This window comes from Aotus nancymaae, unplaced genomic scaffold, assembly GCF_030222135.1.
Source record: "Aotus nancymaae isolate 86718 unplaced genomic scaffold, 86718_ANA_hifiasm-v0.15.2.pri h1tg000033l, whole genome shotgun sequence".
Classification (NCBI taxonomy): domain Eukaryota; kingdom Metazoa; phylum Chordata; class Mammalia; order Primates; family Aotidae; genus Aotus; species Aotus nancymaae.
This window is the reverse complement of record NW_026988447.1, coordinates 28,816,600-28,842,398: the sequence shown is the minus strand read 5'-3', so window position 1 is coordinate 28,842,398 and position 25,799 is coordinate 28,816,600. Positions and strand designations below refer to the sequence as shown.

At 36.2% G+C, this 25,799-nt stretch overlaps 1 protein-coding gene across 1 annotated transcript in view; it reads right to left on the bottom strand.

Moving 5' to 3' along the window:
• Window positions 1-25,799, bottom strand: part of SLC7A11 (solute carrier family 7 member 11) — a 76,938-nt gene that overhangs the window by 11,517 nt on the left and 39,622 nt on the right. The window contains exons 7-11 of the mRNA XM_012443241.2: window positions 9,061-9,184; window positions 7,140-7,243; window positions 6,243-6,339; window positions 4,567-4,716; window positions 3,151-3,328 (exon numbers count right to left, since the gene is read on the bottom strand). Coding sequence (XP_012298664.1) covers window positions 3,151-3,328; window positions 4,567-4,716; window positions 6,243-6,339; window positions 7,140-7,243; window positions 9,061-9,184 — 653 coding nt within the window. The remainder of the gene's footprint in view (window positions 1-3,150; window positions 3,329-4,566; window positions 4,717-6,242; window positions 6,340-7,139; window positions 7,244-9,060; window positions 9,185-25,799) is intronic.

The following is a 25,799-nucleotide window of genomic DNA, read 5'->3' as shown; positions in this document are numbered from 1 at the left end:
CTAACAAAAAGATCATAGATTAGCTGGGAGAAGGGTCAGGGCGCTGCTTCAGGATTCTGTTGTTTGTGTGTCTGCGTGTGAGTGTTTTGTTTTGGCCAAAGGCTAAGAAAATACTTCCTATTGCAGCAATAAATATTATGAATTTTCTTTATTTTACTACAAGAATGCTGCCTCAGAGAAAAATCAAACAAAATTACGGAGGATTGTTGGTTTTTGCTACTCACTTTCAAGGCAGCTATAAAGATAAAGGGTTACAACGCTCGCAGTTTAAAAGCAGAATTGCCATGCTCCCTGGTAAGACTTAATGGCATTTTTGAGAACCAAATAACCATTATGGGACTACTCCATTGCTGCTAGTTTCACAAATGGCTAACACTAAATTTGGAGGCCTTGGAAATGTTCAAAACATCATTAGAGATAGAAAAATAGCAAAAACATTAAAAAAACCCAAAAACCTTCAAAATTACATGAGCACCAAAAGACATCAATGAAGGATCAAGCATGAAGACTGCTTGTTGAGATGAACTGATAGAGAAATAATACAAAGCACACACGTGTTTGTTAGCAAGAGGAAAGGACTTCTACAGTTGGCTGACTCCAAACAGAAGGAACAAAATGCCTGCTGAAGTGGGATAGAACAATGGCTTCGCTCTTTCATCATGCTCCCTCTCATTCCAGTCGAACTCTAGGACCACCAGCTCTTTCTTCCTCAAGGCTCTTAATTTTCTGTGCTGCTCGGGGGTTTTAACTGTCTCGGTTAGTAGGGGAGACGGACATAGAGCCCACAGCCATGAGTGCTAATCTGTCCTAAATGTTAGCAATGAATAAAGCAACCCTAATGCTAAATGTTATTTATTAGGTTCCCTTTTCCCTCAGAATAGGTTCTATATTTAGTGTCTAGGACACAGAAAACTTAAAAATATTCCACAGAAAACTAGTGTGATCTGAGAAGAAATAGAGATTAAATACTCAGTTAAGGCAATCATTGTGCCTGTGTCAGCCGTAAAGCACCTCATTTGTATAGTAACATTTCTTTGGGGAAACAAAAGCCAGATACAAATAGTAGTATAAGATCTAAAGATGCAAAATTCCAATTGAAGGCTAATAAAAGGTATTAACAAAACTCTGCTTTAAAGACTGGCTTCTAAATGAGTCTGCACAGCACACTAGAGATTCAATATGCATATCAAGCTTTTTTGTTTGTTTTTTAGTAACAGTGGCATTATTTATTAATAATTTAACCAGAAATCCCCCTAAACTTTTAACTGGAATTTAAAAAATTAATTATGGTAAAGTAAGTAAATTAAAACAAAGAAGAATTATGAAAGCCATGTTCTAAACTCCCCAAATTCACCAGCAAGAATAGATCTGCCCCTCTGGCTATATACAAATATAGCTACCTCTCTCTCTCTCCCTTCTGCAAGAGATCCAGTCTAGAAAGAGCATGAACTTAGAAGTCAAGCAGATATGGGTTCAAATCCTAGTTCTATGGTTTAAAATAGTACACTCAAAAGTAAATTCTCCATTTTCCTGAGCCCTGGTTTTCTCATCTGTACTTGAGAATAACAGCACCTCACACATCAACCTTGTTGAGCATTGGTTGAGATGATCATGTGGATCACATATGGGGAAAGGACTCAGGAAAGCCTCTGACAGAGAGATATGCTTTCAACACGGGCTAGTCATAAGAACCCTTCCTACCTAGTGATCTACTGTGTTTCTCCTCCCCCAATTTAGCTGGTCACCAAGTCCTGCTGGTTTTTCCTTTTAGTATATTTCACTTTCTCTCAGACCCTGATGATACCGCCTTTGTTCAGAACTCCCCTCAATTCTCATCAGGATTGCTGCAGTCACCACCAAACTCCATATTCTGTCTTCAGCCCCAACCTATTTTAATCCACCCTCACAACCCCCAGGGTGATTCTTCTAAACTATAAAACAGCCTGCGTTTGAATTCCAGCTATTCTACTTTATATCTGTATGACTTGGAACAAGTGACATGAATTCTCTCATGCTATAATTCAAAGCCTATTAAATGGGGATAATAATTTTTCCTACTTCAGTGGGATATTGTAAGAATTAAATAAAGCCTTGTCCTCTCCCTGTGTCCATGTGTTCTCACTGTTCCACTCGCACTTATGAGTGAGAATATGCGGTGTTTGGTTTTCTGTTCCTGTGTTAGTTTGCTGAGAATGATGGCTTCTAGCTTCATCCATGTCCCTGCAAAGGGGAACTAATTCTTTTTCTTTCTTTTTTATGGCTGCATAGTATTCCATGGTGTATATGTGCCACATTTTCTTTATCCAGTCTATCATTGATGGATATTTGGGTTGGTTCCAAGTTTTTGCTATTGTAAATAGTGCTGCAATAAACATATGTGTGCATATGTCTTTATAGGAGAATGATTTATAATCCTTTGGGTGTATACCCAGTAATGGGATTGCTGGGTCAAATGGTATTTCTGATTCCAGATCCTTGAGGAATTGCCACATTGTTTTCCACAATGGTTGAACTAATTTACACTCCCACCATAGCACATGTATACCTATGTAACAAACCTGCATGTTCTGCACATGTATTCCAGAAGTTAAAGTAAAAATTTTTTAAAAAGAATTAAAGCCATACATGTGCACACACACGTGGACACTGCTATTGTTCTCTTCATTGTTCTTGTTATTATGATCCTTCATGAGTCACCCTTCCTTTCCAGGTAGTGTACAGTCATAAAGTTTAAGACATTTGCAGGCCACTGCCTAACTCCTCAATAAATCTCACATCACTTATCAGGTTACATGTTATGATATAGAACACCAAACTGCATTCAACCCAGAAGAAAAATAACTGGGTCAGTAAGGGATTCAAAGAGAGATTAAGTCGTTTAGAGAACTATTGATAAAATTTCATCTAAAACAAAGCTATTTCTCCTAACAAGTGATTACAGCAGCCCAAATTATATCCTTAAAAGATTCAACGGCGATACCTTAAATGTCCTTCCTGCCAAAAAGCAGTTCCAATTAAAATGCAATAGTGTTCTCAAATCATCAATTGTGCCACTTACATTTTGAAATGTCAAGTATATTATGTATGTACACCTTTGTGGGTTTTCTACGTGGTCTTGCACAAGGTCCTGAAAGTATTGAAAATTCTTACCTGACATTATTCTAAACCACCTGGGTTTCTTGTCCCATATAATAAAGAGGTAATATGCAGGCACCCCAGTCAGAGTGATGACGAAGCCAATCCCTGTACTAAATGGGTCCGAATACAGGGAAAGGGCAACCATGAAGAGGCATGTGAAGGAAAACAAAGCTGGGATGAACAGCGGAATCTGGAACACAGAACACAAAAAAAAGCCACTTCAAACATGTTCAAGCAACAGAAGCTGGGTCTGAGATGAGCGCGTCAGTCATGAGACACACTTCAATGATAAGCTGTAGTCATGTGACCAGGTGACAGGCACCAACGTACCTCACCTTAGCAGCAAAATCTCTTTCATGGCGCACAGATAATGTATCAAACATACTCCTTTAAATGTAACTCAACTTAGTTTAAATTGTTTTAAAATATTTGGATAGAACAAAATCTAAGGACAAGAAAGGATATTTTTATTAGAGATGTTCTGTTGGAATTATTTTACTAGTTAAACACCATGACGATTTGTGATTTTGATTGTAAAAGATTGGCTCATTGATCATTATGATTAGAACCCACTTTAATGTGGAGTCAAGAGGACTGGCTGCTTGCTACATGTGAAAGTCTTTCAGTGCGTATTGATTTTCTGTTGAGATTCACAATAAGAACTGACAGGAATAAAACAGGCCAACTCCTATTCAACCGCTAATAAAGATCCTGCCAGCATTAGGCAATGAATATTATTAGAAACAAATCCTGACAACATTATCTACGCTGTTTCCTAAAAGCAAATAAATAGTGAGGTCAAATCAATCCATGAGCGTTCAAGCCTGAAGATGACAGCGTCTTCTCCAATCTCCAAAACGGAAATGCTTACTCATGGTAAACGGGCATTACGTGGGAAATTCATAGATCGTATCTTTCCCTGTATATTTTACATTCCTACTACTTTTAGAGTATATAATATAGAGAAAGAGCAATGTGACAAGTCACAGCATTAAGTACTTAAAATGCCTGTTTTGTACGGCAGCCACCTTTTTGGAATGGGCATTAATGAAGTGTCTCCCTTACTCCTTCTCAGCATGGCTGTCTACAACCCCAGCATAAAGACAGACAGAAGTAGCCCATACTTTGACTCGATCAGGTCATTGAACACATTCATGAAAAAATCAACATGCCAAACATTCATTCATACTGTCATTTTTCAAAAACGTGACAGACCAAGTTCAGCACATCACATAAAAATTTTGATGAACTATATTTTTTCCAACTTAAAATAAATCCAGTAGGAAAGCACTGCCTGAAAGAGTTAAACAGTCTGATTCCGCAGGCTGCTGCCCCCAGTCCAACCTCCCCATCGTCAAGTTATGACAACGGGAGGACTAGGTATTAGGTGAAAGATTTATGTAAACCCATCAAGATTGCTGAGGTTACCTTGAAAGGACGATGCATATCTGGGCATTTGTATCGAAGATAAATCAGTCCAGCAACTGCCAGCCCAATAAAAAGCCACCTGGCAAAACTGAGGAAATTCAAAAGGCTGTCGAGGTCTCCAGAGAAGAGCATTATCATCGTCAAAGGGTGCTGAGGGGGGAAAGGGAGAAAGGCCAAGCTTGGTGAATTCAATGAAAACACAGATGATAAACAACGATAACCTCACTATGCATTATCTTTCTAAATGATTATGTAAACTGATAAACTATCATTATGGTTAAAACCTGGATTTGACTCATCTATTTTCTATATTCTGCTGTCATAATCCATTTACACACTAGTAACGTGAGAATGACATCGCCATTACACTTTATTCAAGTGGAATTCTATATGAATGTTGGTTCCTTTTGCATTTGAGAGAAGATAATATGTTTTCAAAGAGTGAAAGAAAGGGTATTGGATAACTCAAAATTGAAAGACTCAAAGATTGGGATGATTAGTAAATAATCAATAATAAACAGTAAAAGAGACCCAACTGGAAGATTTGCAGAAAGCTCTGTAAATGCTCTCTGATGAGTTCTTGGCTATCCACACACAGGAAGCACAGACACTTATGGGTGATTCTGTTGGCTCTTGATTGCAAAACTTGACCTTTTTTCCTCCACATGTACTCTCCCCATGTGCTTGCTGTGTGTGAGACCCTCAAGACCACGGAGAAGAATGAAGTGCAGAGATCAGCTTAGCAAGTCTCTGCAGCTGCACATGCCAAGGACAGCATGACTGATAGCAGAGGCTTAAAACGAAAGCTCTCTTCACGGAATAATACATTCTGTTCCCACAAGTGACGTTAACGTCCAGATTCTGCACAGAGAGTAAGCATACTTTAAAAAGAAATTTCAAGGAAACATTCTGAAACAAATTAAATGCATGAAAAAAAATGTTCAGTGCATTCTATGGTGCTCCTGACAACAGATTCCAGTTGAGAGAAATGTAACAAAATCATCAGTAAAAATGAATATAACATTGCCAATGGGTATTTGAGGACTTTTATACCTTATACAGTCTTTTGTAGCTCACATTTCACAAACACTTTTCTCTGCATAAAGAATTTTACAACTCGTTTACATTGTGGTGTTTTTATTTTATCATGATGCTGTGATTAAAAGTGAGACATTTGAGAGCAAATGATAAACGACATTTGCTCTCAAATGTCTCACTTTAAATCATAGCTTCATGGCACTGTCTAGGATTTTATCCATGCTTTCAATAATTTTGTGTGCATTTCATTATAACGTGCCTAGATCATACCTCTGGGTACTTTTTAGACTGTAGCTTTTTGTTCTACTTTCCTTAAGCAATTGGGATTTAATACTCTACGTCATTTTCTGTGAGGTGCTACATCTGAGAGGAGCCAAGCTAGTCATTTTCCTTAGACCTTACACATTTCTGCAAAGGTGAAAGAAAGGTGATGTGATTTTTGCCCCAAAGCATCAAACAGTCATCAGAAACATGGAGTAAGAAGAAGGGATGGAAGATACCCTGCCTCCCAAACTCCACCATGACATGCATTAGCAATGAATGAGAAAGTGAAGTACTATCTAATGTCTGTTTGGAATTCCTTTTTGCTAACCTATTATTCAAGGTTATATCTATGTATACTTGTTAATATGCATTACCAAAACAATAACAGCTGGCAGAGGAGTGTGCTTGCGGACATGAATCATGGAGAGGATTTCTGGAAGGTGACCCTCTCGAGACGCAACATAGAATAACCTGATGGGAGAGAAATGTAGGTGGAGTTGACTGCATGATAGATCATTTCAAAGGGAAAATCCAGAAATCCCAGAGAAAACTTGCATCTTTTTCATACCAAGTGGTTCGGCATTTCTTAGGTGACTGCCTAAGTTTCACTTTTCAAATAAGGTGAAGAAACATCATAAGAAATCTAAGTTTGAATTTTACAAAATCTGCCAACATTATATTATTCTTTGAAGAGAAAAAATAGCAATATCTGATTGGGCATAGCTTTCCCTACATATAAACAGCTGATGGGGAATTTAGTTCTAGAGTTATATGTGTGTTGTGAATCCAATTCAACAAACACACGCATATGCACATCCACAGGCACATATGTACAGGCAGCATTCACATTTATCTGATTGGGTTTTAATCTTATATTAAAACAAAAAGACTTTTGCATCAAACTAAACAAAGGAAATACAGATAGTGGGGTGGTGATTTCTGATGTCCCTTACTTTACTTTTTTCCTGGCATCTTCAGAGAAACAGAAAATCATATCACCAGAAATAAAATGCCGTTGTTAGACTCTGTGGAAACACTATTTTTAAAAAAGCCACATGTCTGGCTTCCAAATAAGCTATTAATAGGCAAGCAGTGCCCTCTAGTGGACAGAATAAAACGTGCTGTTGATACTTAACACCAACATTTCAATCTTGCATGTCCCTTTAAAAACAACAGGTTTGGAGGCACTATTTTTTCTTTTTAAAGTTACCCTTATCACATCCAATCTCAAAAACAGAAATGTGTTTCTGGAAATACATGAACTCACTCACCTGGAGACAGCAAACACACCACCATTCATGGAGCCAAAGCAGGAGAGGGCAACAAAGATCGGAACTGCTAATGAGAAATTTCCCAGTAGCCGCTCAGCAAAGGTCTAGTGAAAGAAAGAACGAAGCAAATTAATGCTTTGCCAGAAATTGGAATAAAATGAAACAATTTAGGCCAAACTTGCTGTATGACTTTCTATTAGCCTGGTGATACTTGGATGTTTTATAATTTTTCTCTTTGGTTAGGGTCAGACTAACTCCGTAGACAATAATCCAAAGCAAGGGCCATGGCATTGCTTGTTGCAAAACCACAGGCAAAGGTCTAAACAAGCACCTTCTCTCCACTTTCAAAAAGCAATGATCCATTTATTGAATCTTTATCAACTATGATGTGTATTGTCTCTGACTCTGGCAAGTGATAAAAGCTCAAATCAGAAATTCGACTTCTGGAGGTAGAAATCTTTCTGCATAACTTCTCTTTAGCCTGAAAAACCGTATTTTCTAGTGAAGTACACGGAGAAGTATTACAGATACGTGTTTCATGTGCCAATCCCATGATTAGGAGGTAAATAAGATAATTAATGACTTAATAATTTATATCATATACATGATTAGCTCTGAAAATATTTTTCCCAGAAAAATCACACTAGCTAAACCTCTGTTTATAAAGTCACTCCCTCTCCCTTATGTATCTGTCAATTTCTTTTGTGGTTTCCTATAAAAAAGCTAGAACGAAAGTCCAATAAGCCACAGAAACTTAAAAGATAAACACAACTTCTAAAATGTTCTTTTATGCCACGATATAAGCAATATTGCAAATTTCCATGAACGATGTATTTTCAAAAAAAAAATGTGTTGGATTCATTAGTTGTCCTTGAAGCAGCTGGCGCTATGTAATTAGAGGGCTACATTATGCCCAAAGAATAAGTGCTGCCCTTTGTCTTGAAAGATGAGATGACTGACCCGACTTCAATAAGCTTTGTATATTTGATTGTCTGGTAGGACTCAGAGCAGTGGTCAAAGTCTTTTTCAATACTGTGAACTCATACACAGGTCCAAATGAAATGAGATAATTTATTCTCTGTAGATGCTGCTGATATGAGGTAATACTAACTATTTTAAAAGGAACTGGCATCAAATAATGGGTCCTTAATTTTTCACCCTTCATTGTTATGGGGTCAAGAGTGAACAACAGTGAATGGTCTCTTACTAGCTAAGTTTTATGCAAAATAAAAGTATGTGTCACGGAGTAACAGTCTTATGATCTTTGGGGACAAATATGGTCCCGGTGTCAAATACATTTTGGAAAATACTATAAAATTATAAAATACTCCGCGTCTTAGGGAGTTAGAATGCATGTTGGTATCTTTAATATTCTGAGAAGTATTATAACAACAACATCTGTTTAACTTTGAATAACCCAGTATTTCCTAAATTTATTAATATCCCAGGACTAGTATTCAAAAGGATACACTAAGAAAACCAAATTTATATGGTCCACATCAAAATTCTTAAGTAACACTTCTGGCAAGGATTTTGAGTTTGCATTTGAAAAGTTCATAAACAGGAAAGTGTACAGAATAAATTACAATTTGCATACAAAAATGTATTTATTTAGATTCAATAACTGTCCACAGGGAGAATAATGCCTTCTATTCAACAAGCCTTGGCAGATTTTCAAGCATGTACGTGTAAAATTGTTTAATGAGAAATTAGAAATAATGGGAAATCATATAGGAATTTAGATGTATCAGTTAAATAGAATATGCTAAGGTATGCTGTAAATTTTTTAAATATTCATTATTATTCAGGTCAAGAAAAGATTACTGAATTTCAAAACACTTTCTGCTAGAGGGAACTACTATAAAATTGCATCAACTCATTAACCTAAATTCCACTTGGCATTTTCCCAATTTGGACTTACCACTGCCACTGCATTTGAAAGCAACAGCTCCTCAGCATTAATGGTCGTAAAGTAGGCCACATTTGTCAGCACATAGCCAATGGTGACAATGACCATGGATATACATATTGCAAGGGGAATGGTTCTGAAATGCACAAAGGAATCACTTATTCATTATCTTATGTTAGTCATCCTCTGATACTGAAGAAAATAACAGCCTAATTCAAATGAAGAATATAATAGCATCTCCAATAATTATAGGCTCTGTTGGGTATGTATACACATTTCATCAGGGCAAAGAACCACATATTCCTTTGCAACTTAATAAGGTCCATGGGGGCAGATACTTCATCTGTCTATTGCTATACCCCAGAACATATGGATTTATCTCATTCAAGCACTCCATAAATGCTACAGCAGTGTTTCTCAAACTTGAGATGCATCAGAATCACCTGCAGGGCTTGTTAAAACACAGACTGCTGAGCTCCACCCCACAGTCTCTAATTCAGTAGGATTTGCATTCCTCATACGTTCTTAGGTGATTCTGAGGCTGCTGATCAGTCCACACTTTAAGAACCACTGTCCTATAAACATTTCTAATACTAATTCACTGCCTCGACACCTTTCTAACACTGGTCCTTAAAAACATTTTTCACATTCAATGTTTTTCCCATCAGTAGCTTCCCTTACCACCAAATAAATGCACGCTTTCGGAAGCATGATAGTGGGATACATCTACCTTTCTGAATGTGGCAATACTTTTGTATATAACAAAAGAAAGCACAGAAGTGTTCATAATGATGACTTTGCACTGCCCTGCTGTGAGTTCAAAGGAAGCTCAAGATTGTGAGTATCTAATAATGCAACAGCGCAGATAATCCCATGAAATTAGAGGTGACGTGCTGTGAAGTACAGACGACCGGACAGTGCTGACACAATGTGGCATCAAGAAGTACCCGACACAAATGCAATATTATGTCTTCATTTAATGCACTGGGAAAGCTGGGAAGTTACTGACCCTAGTAATTTGATTCCATGTTACCAGTCCACATTACTTGCTTAACATAATCGCCTCTTCAGACTCTTTCCAGTTCAGGCAACTTAAAGCTTCAACTGCCTGCACAAAGGCTGATCGTTTTTCAGCCATAGTGCTTATCAGCCCTCATGGAGCCTTCACCCTGCTGGGTGCCACTAATGAAGACCTCAGTAGAATTTCTTCCAAGATGAAAATGCAGCTCAGAATCAGGGGAGAGGGGGCGGGGGGAAAGGCACAGCCTGCCTCACTACCCAAGCTGGGTGTGTTAGCACACTAAGTCCCAGCACATTATTCGGAACAGCGATATCCCCTGTTGAAAACATGCAAACCTCGCCAGTCAGCAACTGTCATTCATTATACTGCTTGGAGCCTGACACTTCCCCGGATTCCCAAAGCCTTCAGCCTTGATGGGGAAACACATTGACCTCTAAATCCTGACATCCTAATATGAAAGTAGCAGATGGTCCCCTTCCCCAGCGTGAAGAGGGTCCTGTGGAATTTTCCGTTAACACCACAACATGCATTGCTAGTTGTGATCGATAAATGCTAAATTTAAGTAAAGGAAATCACTGAGCCAATCAAATATAAAAGGATGAATGGCATAAAACAAATTAAAGATGAATTCTGTTTCTTTGCAAGAAGGGCTATTGTAAATGCAAAAGGGTAAGAAGGAGAACATGAAGGTGTATACGCAGCTTTCCAACCACTCACTGTGTTATTTTGACCTTGAATCCTTTCAGCTCTTATAACATCCTCATATGGGGAGTAAATATTTTCTGTGGAGGGAGGGGAAGAGAAGAAAAGGAGAAAAAGACTCTCTGTTTTTTGCAAGCATATGATTAAGGTATATAAAAGTTCCATCACTAAATAATGAAGTGACATGATTAATTGCAGTGATAGTACTGTCACATCACACGACGCTGCAAAACAGCAGAAAGAAAGAAGTCTGAAATTCGGGACTGTGGCTCTCCCAGCATAGAATTTATCTTCCCAGTCCAGCTCCTCCAAGTCAGCCTCTGCCTGTTCCCTGCCTAGATATTACAGTCTCTCTGAGGGCTGTTTCCTAAATTGATCTAAGCAGAAGGGATCCTGGAAAATCTAACCTTCTAGGTTGGTTTCCCTTCATTTTGTTTGTTAATAATAAAAACAACAGGAGCAGCTGCTACCATTGGGCTGCAGTGTGCCTGACATTTTATTAGGCACTTTACAGATGTGTCTCATTTTGTCCTTAGAAAATCCTGTGAGTTAGGAACCATTTCTGTATGAGAAAATAAAGTCTTCAAGAGCTTAAATAACCACTTAAAGATACACAACTGGTAAGTGGAAGCCTCAGAATTCAGATGCATATACACCCTACATTGAAATTTGGGCATTTTGACCACCAAAGTGTATTCACTTTCAAGCATGTGGGTCCCTCAACTCTAGCACTTTTAAGGACAATCATAGTTGTTTAATAAACAGTTTATTAGAGCTCTTATCAAGCTAGTATTTCTCATGTATTCCTTGACGCTACAGTTTCCTCTATTATAAGGAAAGGGACAAACTTATTTCATGATTTTTATCACTTTTCTGTGTAACATGAACTGTAATGTTAAGTGAATGTTTTCAAATAGTTTCACTGTTTAGGAAACAGAATTTTAGAGTTATATATTATTTAAAATAAAACAGAAGCTCACAATAAATTTCCCTAAAAATCATTTTTTATACAAAAGGAGGGAAGGTAAGCATGCGTCAGATAAGCAGAAACAGACTAACAACTTTACTATCAGCCAAATATACTATACAGATATTAGTGGGAAAAATAACAGCTTAAAATATAAACAAAAGGGAAAGTGTCTAATCTTGCTGCAATGTACAGCATATCCAGTAATTTCTCTATAATTATTCTTCTTTAAAGAAATGGGGTTTTTTTTGTTTTTTTTTTTTGAGACGGAGTCTCACTCTGTTGCCCAGGCTGGAGTGCAGTGGCACAATCTCAGCTCATTGCTACCACCACCTCCCAGGTTCAAGCAACTCTCCTGCCTCAGCCTCCCAGTAGCTGGAATGACAGTCACCCATCACCACATCCAGCTAATAATTTTTTTATTTTTAGTAAGGACAGGGTTTTACCATGTTGGCCAGGCTGGTCTTGAACTCCTGACCTCAAGTTATCCTCCCACCTCGGCCTCTCAAAGTGCTGGGATTACAGGCTTGAGCCACCATGCCCAGCTGATAATTAGATGGAATTAAGCAATGGCAAGTTGGATGGGGTATGGAAAAATAGCCACTAGCTTCCATTCTTAGGTTCCATTTCACTTTGACAGAGGAAAGGGGGTGGGGAGGCTCTCTTGGCTATCTTGGCATAAACTGCCATTATTGATAGAGAAGAGCAGTTTACTCCTTCAGAAGGGCTTGACCCCCATACAGTTAACTCTGGGATTCAAGTATCAAAGTGTAAGAGCCACTGGGTGAGCTGATAAAAGCTATTAGGCCATGCCAGAGCAATCTTTCCAGAGGCTTTAGATGCAGAGAGCAGATAGCTTTGCTAGTAACCCAAGATTAAGGCAAATGGCACTTGATAATGAAAGGAATTAGAGAAAGGAACAAGTAGGCCATGGATATTTCAAAGCTTCTGTGTTCTTTTGAGGTATCTACCAATCTTAAATGCAACAAAAGCATTGTTTTTAAGCTGAGTAAAAAGGGCCTACTCTTAATAAAATTAAATTCTATTCTTTTTCAAATGTTAGTACATGTTTGTTATGACTAATAAAAACCATTTATAAGTTACTTAATCCTAAGAGCTTTTTGTCATATATGCTCTTTTCAATTAACAGGCATTTAAGTATGTGAGAGTCTAATATTTTTATTAGTTGCAAATGGTCTTCAGTCAAAAAGGTCTTGGATAGTCTTCTTTCTTATAGGCTTATTTTAAATTGGCACTTATAACGTCTATGTCACGTATATTTGCTTTATTTGAAATTACTAAATGGAAGTCTTCAAAACATGTACTTAGAAGCACTTTTGTTCTGAATGATAGGCCTCCCCAGAAATGAAAATGGCCCTATACTTATGTTTATGTAATCTACAAAGCACTGAATGGTCAAATACATCTTATTTTATTTTTAAATATATGCATGTCATTTTAAACCATTTGTGGAATGAGAAAGAGCATGAGCAAACAAACTTTACAACAACCCATGGAAATAGGAAGTAATAGCCACAATTTTAAACAAGAAAACCAAAACTCAGAGAGGTTAAGTGACATAACGAAGGTCACAACAGCAGCAAGTGAAAGGGTGGGAACCTGAACCCACGTCTTCCGGCTCTAAGTTCCACACACATGGTATATCTTGTCATGATGTCATGGCTGCTTTGTGCCTGCTTTAACTCCAGGCACAAGGTCCCCAGGAACTTTGCATGCTGAGAAACATGTATTATATTTTATATACATGAGGCAAATATTAGAAGACCAATTGTCAAGGTGTGACACATTTTAAGCCAAGTATCTTTCTACACGCTTAATAGTAGAAATAGCAGAAAAGACATTCACGCCAAAAATAAATTTGTAAATAATGCAGAATAAGGTGCATTTTTAAAAGTGTGCTTTGCAACTCTATAATGGAGCATCAGAAATGACTACCGTTTCCAGTGCATCATTTTCGCTAAAAGTGAAAACGAAAATGAGTAAACCTAGCTTGATTCTCCAGAGAAGTCAAGGAAACCTGAAAGCTAGAAGGATTTCTGACATTCAGACCACATGAGTTATCTAAATTACATGAATAACTCTCTAATCACCTGAATTTAAGATATTTCAAGATTATTTTATAACATGAATAAAGTCTGAGATTTGTGCAAGTCCAAATAGATCATATATAATCCCCTGTGTTGGATACATACAATGGAGACCACAGAACTCATGGATCCTGGGGCACCTGACCTTGTCTTTGTGCTGTAGGGCTGGGCATGATGATAGGCAGTTCTGTTAAAACCTACTCTTGTGTGTTCTGGAGAGAAATGCTTGATGCCTGACATTTCTATTTAAAAATTCCTAATATTTTAACAAACGTACTTGGCATTCAGGAAAAATAAAATAAAAAGAACAAAAAATGGCAAATAATATGTAAGGTGCAAAAAATAAAGGGAAAATGGGAACTATTTCTTTATATGCAATTGAAACGGAACTGTAATTTATCTCAACATAAAGTATTTATAATTATATTAAGTACCATTTGATTCAAAGTATTTATTTCTGAATCATACTTGTTTCACATTTTCTTTACAGTGACCCCGCAAAGACCTTGAAAGCTATTCTGTAGGACTCATCCAGAATGACTCAAGCATCTCTCGCTTCTCTCTTTTTGACCCACCAATTTACTTTTTTGCAGAAGTACTCTATTTATTACCGCAGCTGTTAATTTTATTTTATCCTTCAAACTTCAGTCATGTGTTGCAGACAAAAAAAAAAAAAAAAGTACATGAGTACATTTCAAGGAAAAGCTATCTGTATTTTTCATTCACATGAGTTTTTTTCCATACATTTTGACATGCTTTCCCTGAATCTTGCTCACACTAAACTCTCCAGAGACCCGTAGACATAGAACTGTCCTATCTGCCTCTCTGATTTCTGACATTTCTAGCAGGGATTGAATTACAAGTAAGCATTCAAGAAAACAAATAGTTTTCCAGACAGGAAAAAAATTGGACTAGTCAGAAGAACGTACATTTCTTTGTGTATTTGTAGTGATTTTGCCTCATCGTCATTTTGTGTTATGGTTGTAGCTTTAGTTTTCTACTGAGTGGGAATTGGGCTATTAAAAACATTATAAAAGAAGTGTATTTGACGAGACGTGGCGCATAGTTGCAGGGAAGGCATAGGTGGTCACTGAAAAACATATAGCAAGAGGAAGAAAACATTCAATAAGCCTATTTATGAACATTTTTTAAAGGTCTATGATTCACGTTCATCCTTAATGACGATTCTGGGCCAAGGCTGAACAAAGTGATGAGCTGAGCATATTGTTACATAAATGTACACAGCGATCCCACTGATTTCCAGCATCAAACACCTGCCCTCTGCTTCTTACCCAACCATGGCAAGGCTATGGGTGTTTTCACTGAGACATTCTACATTTCAATACTACTGATGTCTTATCTAAATCTCACCATTCTCCATTGTCCACAGATGAAGAACTCCATAAAAGAAGAGAAGACAGAGAAACCTGTAGGGAGATGTAAGAAATGAACAGACAAAGATTAAAAGACTGCAGGGCTAAAGGAAGCTCGTGGAAAAATGTGCAGAGATGCATAAAGGAAGGAGAAAAGTGCAGCAAAGCCACATAGAAAAACGGCCAGAAGGGTCACTCCTGGCCACCACCACATAGAAAAATGAACTAAAATGAAAACTCGCAACTCAGAAATATGAAATAATAAGCAATCAGAAACATTAATATATGCAGTCTTATCCATTCATTACTTTATTTTTTATTCTACTATTAGAATAAATTCATGACTGAATAAAATTATTCAGCAAAACGTAGCTTGAGAGTAAATTTTCATTTGCTTGCATTTCATACACACAAAAAATTTGCATTGTCTGCATCTCATTTTTTCTCATTTTCTAAAGATTTAGTGTGTCTTCCAGATACATTACAGTTATCCATATTTATCATGGATAAACACAAACATATTTGTCGGCAAGTTCTAGTGTACAAAAACAAAATTGGTTTTAAATATAACACTAGCAACTAAAGAAGAAGATAAAATATTTTAATAGTAATAAATTCTACGCGGATGTTCAATTATTATATCTCTTAGGTTGTTTTTAAATTGTTAACAAAATTAATTATTTTCCTCAGGATTTGCACTACAGAACACTAAGATAATGCAACATTTCAGTGAACCCTTTTTATAATAGTGTTTCTGAGATTCATATTTACAGCTCAGACAACTACTCACCAAAGTTTGTTTTCTCTTTCCAAAGTATAAGTTTTTTTATGAGAAGCAGCTACCAAAACAGACACCACATTTCCCAGCCTCTCTTGTATCTAGGAGGGGAAAGTGACTCATTCTTGCAAACACAATGGGAGTAGATGAGTTCATTGAGACCAAGGTGGTTAAGTGCGTCACCTCATGACATCCTTTTCCTGAGTGAGCTAGTTGCAAAGGACCTATAGCATGACAAAGCCACATGATGGAAGGAATGTGGGTCACAGAATAAACGTGTGAAAGACAGCCTACCAGTAACCAGGGACACCAACAATGGACTATTACATAATTTTTAAAATTAAACTTTTGATTGTTTAAAGCCATTGAAATTTTGTGGCTTGTCTGTTGTAACAGCTAGCATTATTCTAACTAATGAAAGAATGAAGGACCTCATTATATCAAGACTTTTTTGTAGCTTTTAGTTAATTAGTCTATACAAGACTTAGAATGGGTCCTCATTAAATTTTATTTTATAGTATGCTATTTGTTTTATAAGAGACAAGTACATGATATAGAATTATTAAAATGATGTTCTAAATTACAATATCAAATAAAAACTGATTTTCATCTTTAAAAGCTAGGAGAGATAAGTATTATTATTCACATTTCCCCAAAACAGAGCAAAGATAGACCCCACTGTTTGCTATTTTGAAATTTTAAAATATCTTGCACTTCTGAAAATTGCCACTCATCCAACAAAGAACAAAGTCCAATTGTCCCTTGTTTTGCCCAAGGACACATAATAAGACAAGCAACCTTAAGTAAATATACGCTTATGCTAAGAACAAGGCAACAGAAAATAAATATATACACTTTGGCATGGTAAATGGGAATGAGAGTCAAAATGCCCTTAGACAGTAAACACATGTCTTGGAGCTGGCAACACTCACACTACACACACGTAAACCAGGTCCCATCACAATTCTGCTGCACAATAAGAAATAAAACAAATAAACATGGAGACATTCAGTCGTGGCAAATGAACTACTGCTTCCACCACCCAGAATTGCCTCCAACATTTCTGACCAACAATGGCAAGTCCAACTAATATTGATCACTTTGATGTTTGGTGGTCAACTAAACAACTGGCGTTCAAATAGGGTGCTCTGGGAATTCGGATAGAAGATGAGCAATGGGATTATAGGCTACCCTGTTTTCACTCATTTCAACCACATGAGTCCTCTTTTACTAGTTTTATATATTGACATTCTATCAAAGAAAGATGTGTTCCAGTAGTTGCGGTAGGTTTAAAATCACTGTTTTAGATGCTCCAAGTCATGTCTTTACATCACTTTGTACTCCAATGCTGGCTTCTTAAAGTATTGTTTAAAATATATATGAATTGGGCTGAGTGTGGTGGCTCATGCTTGTAATCCCAACACTTTGGGAGGCTGAGGCAGGCGGATCACCTGAGGTCAGGAATTTGAGACCAGCCTGGCCAACATGGTAAAATCCCATCTCTACCAAAAATACAAAAATTAGCCAGGCATGGTGGTGGCACCTGTAATCCCAGCTACTTGGGAGACTGAAGCAAGAGAATCACTTGAACCTGGGAGGCGGAGGCTGCAGTGAGCCAAGACTGCGCCATTGCACTCCAGCCTGGGCAACAAGAGTGAGACTTTGTCTCCAAAAAATAAAATTAATAAAATAAAATATATATTAATTGGTTTTATAAAATGCCTATATATGAATGGTTATATAGGTATGTATGTACATATTTGACTCTAAAATGCAAAATAATTTTTCACTGCAAATCTTTTAGAGTAATAAGGGAAAAATAATTTTGGCAAATGAAGCTAATGTTAGTAGGAAAAGTATAAAGTTGATAGGGAAGCCAATAGAAATGGCCTGGCTGTAGTCAAAGTGGTAAATCCACATGCCAAGGCCACAGGGGACATGACATAGCCGCTTAATGGAGCAGAGGGAAAGGTGGGAAAGAGAAGAAAACAGTTGATGGGCTAAGCACCCTGCCAGTTCAGAGAGAGAATATGTCATTGTCAAGAAACTGGTGATGAAGACTCCTAGTTGGAACAGTTGACAGCTTCCTGAAAAGGTCACAAAGGCTCTCAGAATGGCAAAACCTCCTGAAGCCCTCCCTCTCCTCTCCTCAGGCTGTCCACTTATAAAGATTCATATTCCCTGCAGAAATGGAAATGTTGTGATCTTTTATCTTTTAGCTCAAAAGTTAAAACTTTTGAAAAATAAGCTTTTGTGCATTCATTTTATATTTACTAATGCCTTTTCTTAGACTACAAAGATTCATGTCCCTCTCTCTAGGGACATTTTTCTCAAGTCAAGTACCACTACCTAATGGTTCAGGAACTCTCTGCCCAAGGGAAACAAAAGCAGTTCATACAATCGTCCATCTTTTAATTTCACTTTTCTTCCATCATTTCCCTCAGCTTTATGCTCTACTTTCCTACAACCAAGAAAAATGTCTATATACCATTCCAGATGTAAACTGTCTTTTGGCAATATCTTTTCTCTGGAGTTCTGTCTCTGATATTTGTTTTCACTTGATTTCATAGAATTACGGAAAAGTGTCTGGGTTCCAACCTGAAGACTGGGTCTAGTCATGTCCCCATCGCTAGCAGAAACACAGATCACCAAATCTCTCTGGGTTTACACTTCCCTGTCAGTTGAAAAGGGTGTTGAATTAATGAAATCTAAAGTTCACTTTTTCTGAAAGTTCATTATTTAATAATTTTAGCATATAAAGCTAATCCCTAAAGTCTGTTTAACAGCATTCTTTGAAAACTCAGTTAAACTCACTTGCTTATGTAACAGAGCATCCTAAGGAAGTTTCTGCATTTGCTTTGCTCTGTCATTCACAGGAGAGAATAGGATGCCAACTTTACAATCTCTTCTCCTGTCTTCTGAAGATGTGATTCTGTCCTCAAGCAGCAGTACAGCACATCAAAGTACCTTCCATCATTATAACTTCAAAGTGTCAGCCTGGCTGAAAAATAATGATCATTACAGAAGATCATTTAAAGGATAAGTGATCTGTTCACTCTTCTGCATTCTAAAAAGGCTGTCTGTGGGATCAGGTCAGACATCTGGAAGGTCACATACATTGACTGTATTATCTCATGTAATGTCTTCATAAGTCACTATATTTTATAACTTTCGCTTTTACCAAAACCTTATTGCAAGAAATGTTTTTAGAACCATTTAAATTTCAGGAGGATATTTCCCACTGCATTTATTAACATTCTTTATATCGAGTTCATTCATTTAATCAATGTTTGTTAAATATCTTCTATATGCTATACATTACAATAAGCAAAGGATTAAAGACATTAGCTACACACAAGCATTCATCCTCCCATGGAATCTAAAATTCAAACAGAACAAGATATAGAGGACCCTCTCCCTGGCATATGTAGCTGATGGTATGTTCCCTAGATCTTCACACGCTTGCCCCATTTTTCTCAGATCAAAGTCTCCCTCCTCAGAGAAACCTTACCTCCCTCTTCTAAGTAGCTCTCCCACCCTGGGACTCTCCTTTACCTATTGTTTTTTAACATGAAGGTAAACAAAACATCTTCCAACTCCTTATAGTCTCTTCAAGTATCTTTATTTATGTATTCATACTCACCAATTCCACAAAAATATTAAGACCAGTCAATGAGCATTACTAAGTGCCCTTGAAGTATTTCCTCTAAATCTCCAGTGCAAACATTTTGAGAAGGGTTGTCAGGACTCCTTGTCATCCTCAAGGATAACTCTGCCTTTTTTGTGACTTGTAACCACATGCAGAAAGGATTTCTGGCCTCTTTGGCCTCTTTCATTGTTGTTGTTCTATTATCATTCTTATTATTCTTATTATTTCTTTTTAGCAACCTTTCCTTTCCAAGATATCTCCTAAAAAGAACTGGCTCATTAAAACAGAGAGAGACAATAACAACTTTGGAAACTATAACTTGGGATTTAAAATATGTAACCATTAAAATAAAAGCACACTTCCAATAGTGATGGGAAGACACAAAACTTATCAAGTTTAAATTACTGCAACCAAACTAAGCTATCATTTTGATTCTTCATTTTAAGTTATTTTCACAGCCATGAGATAAATCTGAACAAATGTCCCAAAAGGAGACTTAAAAAAAAATGGAAGCAGTGAAAAGAAGGGGGGAGAAAAGGAGGAAAGAGGCAGCTTAACAGAGAAAGGAAATGTTTATTCCACCAAATCCTCACGTGAAATCTAAATTATTAAATCTCAGAGAATACCTGATTTATGAACAGGATAACACTGCCCCTAGCCAAAATTATTTTTAATAAAAAGCAGGGAACCTCCTGAAGTTCATCTCAGATTTAATATCAAACACAGCAGCCACACATGAACATTTCTCCATAAAACATGAAAACAGCATGGTGTGATCAGCTGGCAGCCAGCAGTGGGAAGTCGGGTACAAACAAACAGGGTGTGAGTGCCATGGAAAGGATCAGGCCTCACTGATCTAGAGACACCAGCCAATGAAAAAATCGCCACAGACTGAAATAATGTCAACACTCGGAAGGGAAAGGGGCACAAGGAAGACTCACTTCTAAATATACAATGGCCAGCTCACATTGCTTGTCAAAATACTGAGCACCCTCAGTGACTACTGAAGTTGAAAGAGAAACACAACTGTGTTTTGTGGATGCATATTTAGAATATGCCAGCTGAGGCTGAACCACCATGGGGGAAAAAAAGACTTAGAATGAAATAGGCTTACACTGATATTGCCATTTTGTAAGAAAAGTAGCAAACATCTAATAAGAGTTTCATTATCTTGCATTGGAACTGAATCATATTCGGAGTAAAGAAGAAAGAAAAAAAGAATTTCATTAAAATTTGATTCAAATAGTTTTCTACAGATACTTGGTTCAAAGAGAAGAAAGATGTCAAGAAGGAAAAGATATCTTATTCTTAGTGTAGACTTCTTAGGTAATGTGTTGATTACCATTTTTATAACATGTAGTGAAAGATTCTTTCTCAAGATTATATATTCAACTATTTGAATACATACGTAATAATTAAATTTATTCATGTTTAATCTAGGGCAATTTCAATAATTATGAGGATCATAAAGAAATTTTTGCATGTTTCCATTGATACTTCCTTTAATATTTTGGCATTTGTTTTGTTGTTAAAAACTACTTTGGAAGTTACTTTAATTACTTAACATTTTTTAAATCTAAAAGAAGAAAAATAAGTCAATAAATAATAAACCATATAGTACACAGAAAAAGAAATTTTTGGACTTTAAAAGATTCAGCCATATACATGGACTATATCTTTATATAGAACACATTTTATATGAGAGATAACACTACCAATATAATCTGAAACACCATGAGCTTTAAATTTAAAAGCACTATACAGATTCTCTTCATCCACATCAACAGTGAAGAGTAAAAAGTACCTCTGTGCAAATATAAGTTACACTCAATGTTGACTTATTCAGAGAAAAATAATAATAATTGAGGCTACCTTTCCCTTCAGATTAAAAGAGTATTATAAACTTTTAATAACAAAATTATATAGTAATTGGTTGATATATCTATAGAAAGGCAAGCGGAATATATTACCTTGAAATACAACTTAGTATATAACATAAAATATATTAATATAATGATAAGTATCAAGATTTATAATGTAAGTATCATAAACTAAGGACTGATATAACTATTTCTTAATACTGGGATATCGAGAAATTTCAGGGAAAGTCAAGAGCCTACATTATATCAGGCTTAAAAAAAAAATCCATTCCGGATAAGGTAAAAAGTGGGCTATAAAAAAGAAACCAGGAAAAACAAACTAACAGAAAATATGGGTGAGATGAAAATGATCTAGGGACGTAAACATTTTAGGATCCTAAAAGCAATACAGAAATTTAAAACTGGTCATTATTTCTAACTATAAATTCTACAAACAAAACTACAAGTTTTGTAAGCTGGACTCAAAAAGAAAATTGAGTAATGTGAAAAACTGGGATGAACTTTTTACAAATAAAACAATAGATAAAGAATCAATGCCCATAATATACAAATAATTCTGATGAATCACCAATATTCATGTTCCAAAATGGTAACCACATGTAGCTACTAAAAACGCTGGAAGTATTGAGCTTCACTGGTGATCAAATGAATGCAGTTTCAAACCATGAGGTGTAATTTTTGTCTTTCAATTAACCAGAATTTTTAAAAATAATGACACCCACCACTGTAAGTATTCTTAGCTACTGCTATTGGGAGAGGAAATTAATATACCCACTTTGGAAAGCAACTTGTTAATAGACAAACTTCTTAAAAGTTTTTTAAAGTTCTATTAAAAAGTTAACAGACAAACTTTTTTAAAGTTTGTGGCTTTGACATAGCAATTCTTTTCTAGCAATCTATTCTAAGAGAATAATTGGATATGTAAAAATTTATATATGAAGTGTATAATCCAGCATTATTATTTTTGCACCAATTTAATACATTAAGAAACATTAGAAATGTTTTCAATTTCCAACAAGAAAATGAGCACAAGAATATTGGCACATCCCCCCAAAGAAATATTATATGACCATTAAAAATGTTCTTTACTAAGATCTTAGTGATATAGGAAAATATAATAAAATGACATGAAATGAAGACAGTGAGACAGATCTATAGCACATAAATACAAAAAGCTGGAGTTGAGCTTAAGATGCAGCAAATCTAAATGGCAGGGCACAATCAGTGGGTGGTACCTTCCAGCTGCTGGGGATACAGCAGTAGTCATACAGACAAGGCCCTGGCCTCAGGAACCACACAATAAACAAACAAGTAAATATATTATATGACACCAAAGTTAGGAAGAAAAATGCATACGTACATTTACCTCAAGCAATATAGTGCAATACACAGATGCCACACAGACGGTGGGGGAAAACAAAATATCAAAATAATAACAGTGAGTACTTTTATTTGATGTGATTAAGATATTACAGGTGATTTAAAATTTCATCATGATTTTTTGGCATTTTAAATTTGTTTATCTATTATTATTAAGGAGGAAATGCTATATATTATTACTGAAAATATCACAATCATAAAGTTTTACTTTGACTTCCAATAAGGTACAGAATGCATATAAATTTTCCTTTCTTCATTTAATTAAATGGATCATCGACCACAACTACTAGGTAGAGATTTGTGTTTCTGTCATTTAAAAACAGAATAAATAATATGTGTCCATTATGAGAAATACTGGAACATAATAATCAGGATAGCCTGTGTTTCTAAGTGCCTATAGATTAGAGGCAGGGAATGGAGGAGGCAGGGTTAAGCAGGGAGGGAGTTCCACCCAGGTATTGCTATAGACATGGCAACAACAGAGCAGAAGGAGCATTATCTTTTAGAGAACAGGAAATACCGGTTTTGCCTAGCATCATAAACTCAATGGTTTGAAAAGCACCTATGTATTCAAACTGAGGCTTTCTCCCTTGCTGCAGTTCAGAGTTCATGTTATGACTTGGCATAAAGACGAACAATTCCGTAGCTCAGAGAAAGACATCACTGAGTTCAATTTCTAATGGCTTTCTCCCAAGATTTGCCACTTGATCACTTCTCCTTGGCAAGAGGACACTGCACTATGAGGATTAAATAGCTAAACACTTACATACATTTAAAACACATTTAACCTTTTTCCACAAGACCCAGAGCAGCTACAGAATAGTATCTTAAAATCATGACCTCCACTTGCTGTCTATCTCACTCATTTCTTTTGTCAGTTTCTGGCTGAAAACAAAAGTTAATCTTGTTTTCTATATCAATTTCTCTTTTTCTTGCCTCAGGCCAGAATATAGAAAGTGAGACTTTGACAATATCAATAACAGAAAAATTAAATACTGCCCCCCAAAGGATATTTAACTTATTTTAAGAGCCAGTGTATCTGTAAAGATGTTTAAGACAATAAAAAGCAGCTAGTTCCTTATAATATTATAACATTTCAGCATTTCCTAATCATAAAGTTTCTATTTTAATCTTGTAACCAAATGACCTTCAGTAAACGACCTGAAATGGATTACTTACTTCAACTAGCCTAGCACCCTCTTTCATTATCTATTTGAATAACAGCTTTAGAAAGTCAAACGCAGGCAAATTTTAATGCTCTTACACATTTTTAAAAGCAGTTTTGTTCTATTCTCATATGACATAGAGGTCAGTTCTAATGATTACATTTTCCCCAGCTAATCTCAAGGCTAAAATGTTGCCATAGCCATCCTTCTTAGATTTGTATTCAACAACACTAAGCATTTGGAAAGAGTACTAGAAAAGGATTAGGATTTTAACTTATAAATATAGACAAATTAATCCATCTCTGTGCCTTCTATTACATTATCTTCACAATAAAAGGGTTGTGAATTTTAATGGTTCCTCACCTTCTATTACCAGCATCACAGGCTTTGGTAATTTATTTTCTCAAGGTCCAATTAACTGTGGCTTTAATTATGACAATGAGTCTAATACACTAAGCCAAGTCAATGTGGGAATAGAAGAAGGTAACCAAGTAGAGGATGATTTGTCTACACAGGTAATATGATCATTGAAACCATGTTGAAATTTAGAGACATTACTGTAATAAATCCTTTGCTATTTGTCCCTTAGAGAATGACCATAACAGTAGAATATCAGGGAGGAAGAAGAAATAGCATCATGAAAAGCCAATAGAAGAGATGCTTTGGAGGAGGTGACACTTGGAATACCATGAAAAGCATTGTGTGAGGGGCAGTCTCCCAGGACCTAGAAATGACTTTTCTCATGAAATCACTCATTCTATTCTTTAATATCTCATTTTGTATTATATGTATTATATGGTTATATATCATAAGTTTTAGTTTTTACATAGTATGGCCTATTAGTGCTATAGTACTATGCCATAAACTTGATATCATAAACTACTTTTCACATAATATTGTACAACTTGATATATAAAACAGTGGTCTTTGTACTTAATCACTGCATTATCAATAATATGTATCCGTATGTGTTACTGTTTAAGCTTTTGTCACAGAAAGATGTATCTCTTCCACTTCTATAATTTTAAGAGAAAGCATATAAGAAAGGGAAAGAGAGATAATATGGTACAGCACTAAATAGCCAGGAAAACCATGTGATTTAAAAAACTATGAGCCTGTCTCCTGAGAAAACCAATTATAAAAGTATTATATGTTCTTGAAAAACAACCTCCAGCCTTGGAGATTAGAAATGCTCCAACTCTGAGACTGAGATAATTGTCATTTCTTATGGCCAGATGTTTGAAGTAAGGGTGTCTTTTCATTTGTGAGAATGGGTGTCAAAGTCAACACTCAAGCAGAACAGAAGAAAAGAAACAGCTTACCCATGTTCACAAATCCTGATCTGACAATGCCTATGGGTGACAAATGAACTAATGACATGATGTTTAATACCAATAAAAAGCAAACCGTCTACCATTAAATAAGCACCTACTTTGAGCAAAGCATTGTCAGACACAGCCACAAATTATATCTAATTCTCACAAAACTCTTAAGATAAGCATTAGAATACCCTCTTAGTTGGGAAAAGGAATGAATGAATGCACACTTTTGAAAATCATTATAAGGATTGCACCCTCTCTTTCTTTATGTAGGCAGTATATTGCAAATATATAAATGCAATCCTAACTGGATTATGGGGAATGTCTAATACTGAAATGTAGCAGACCCATCAGAAAAGATTCCTCTCATATAATTGCCACTATGGATACTTGTGAGCAATCCCCTAT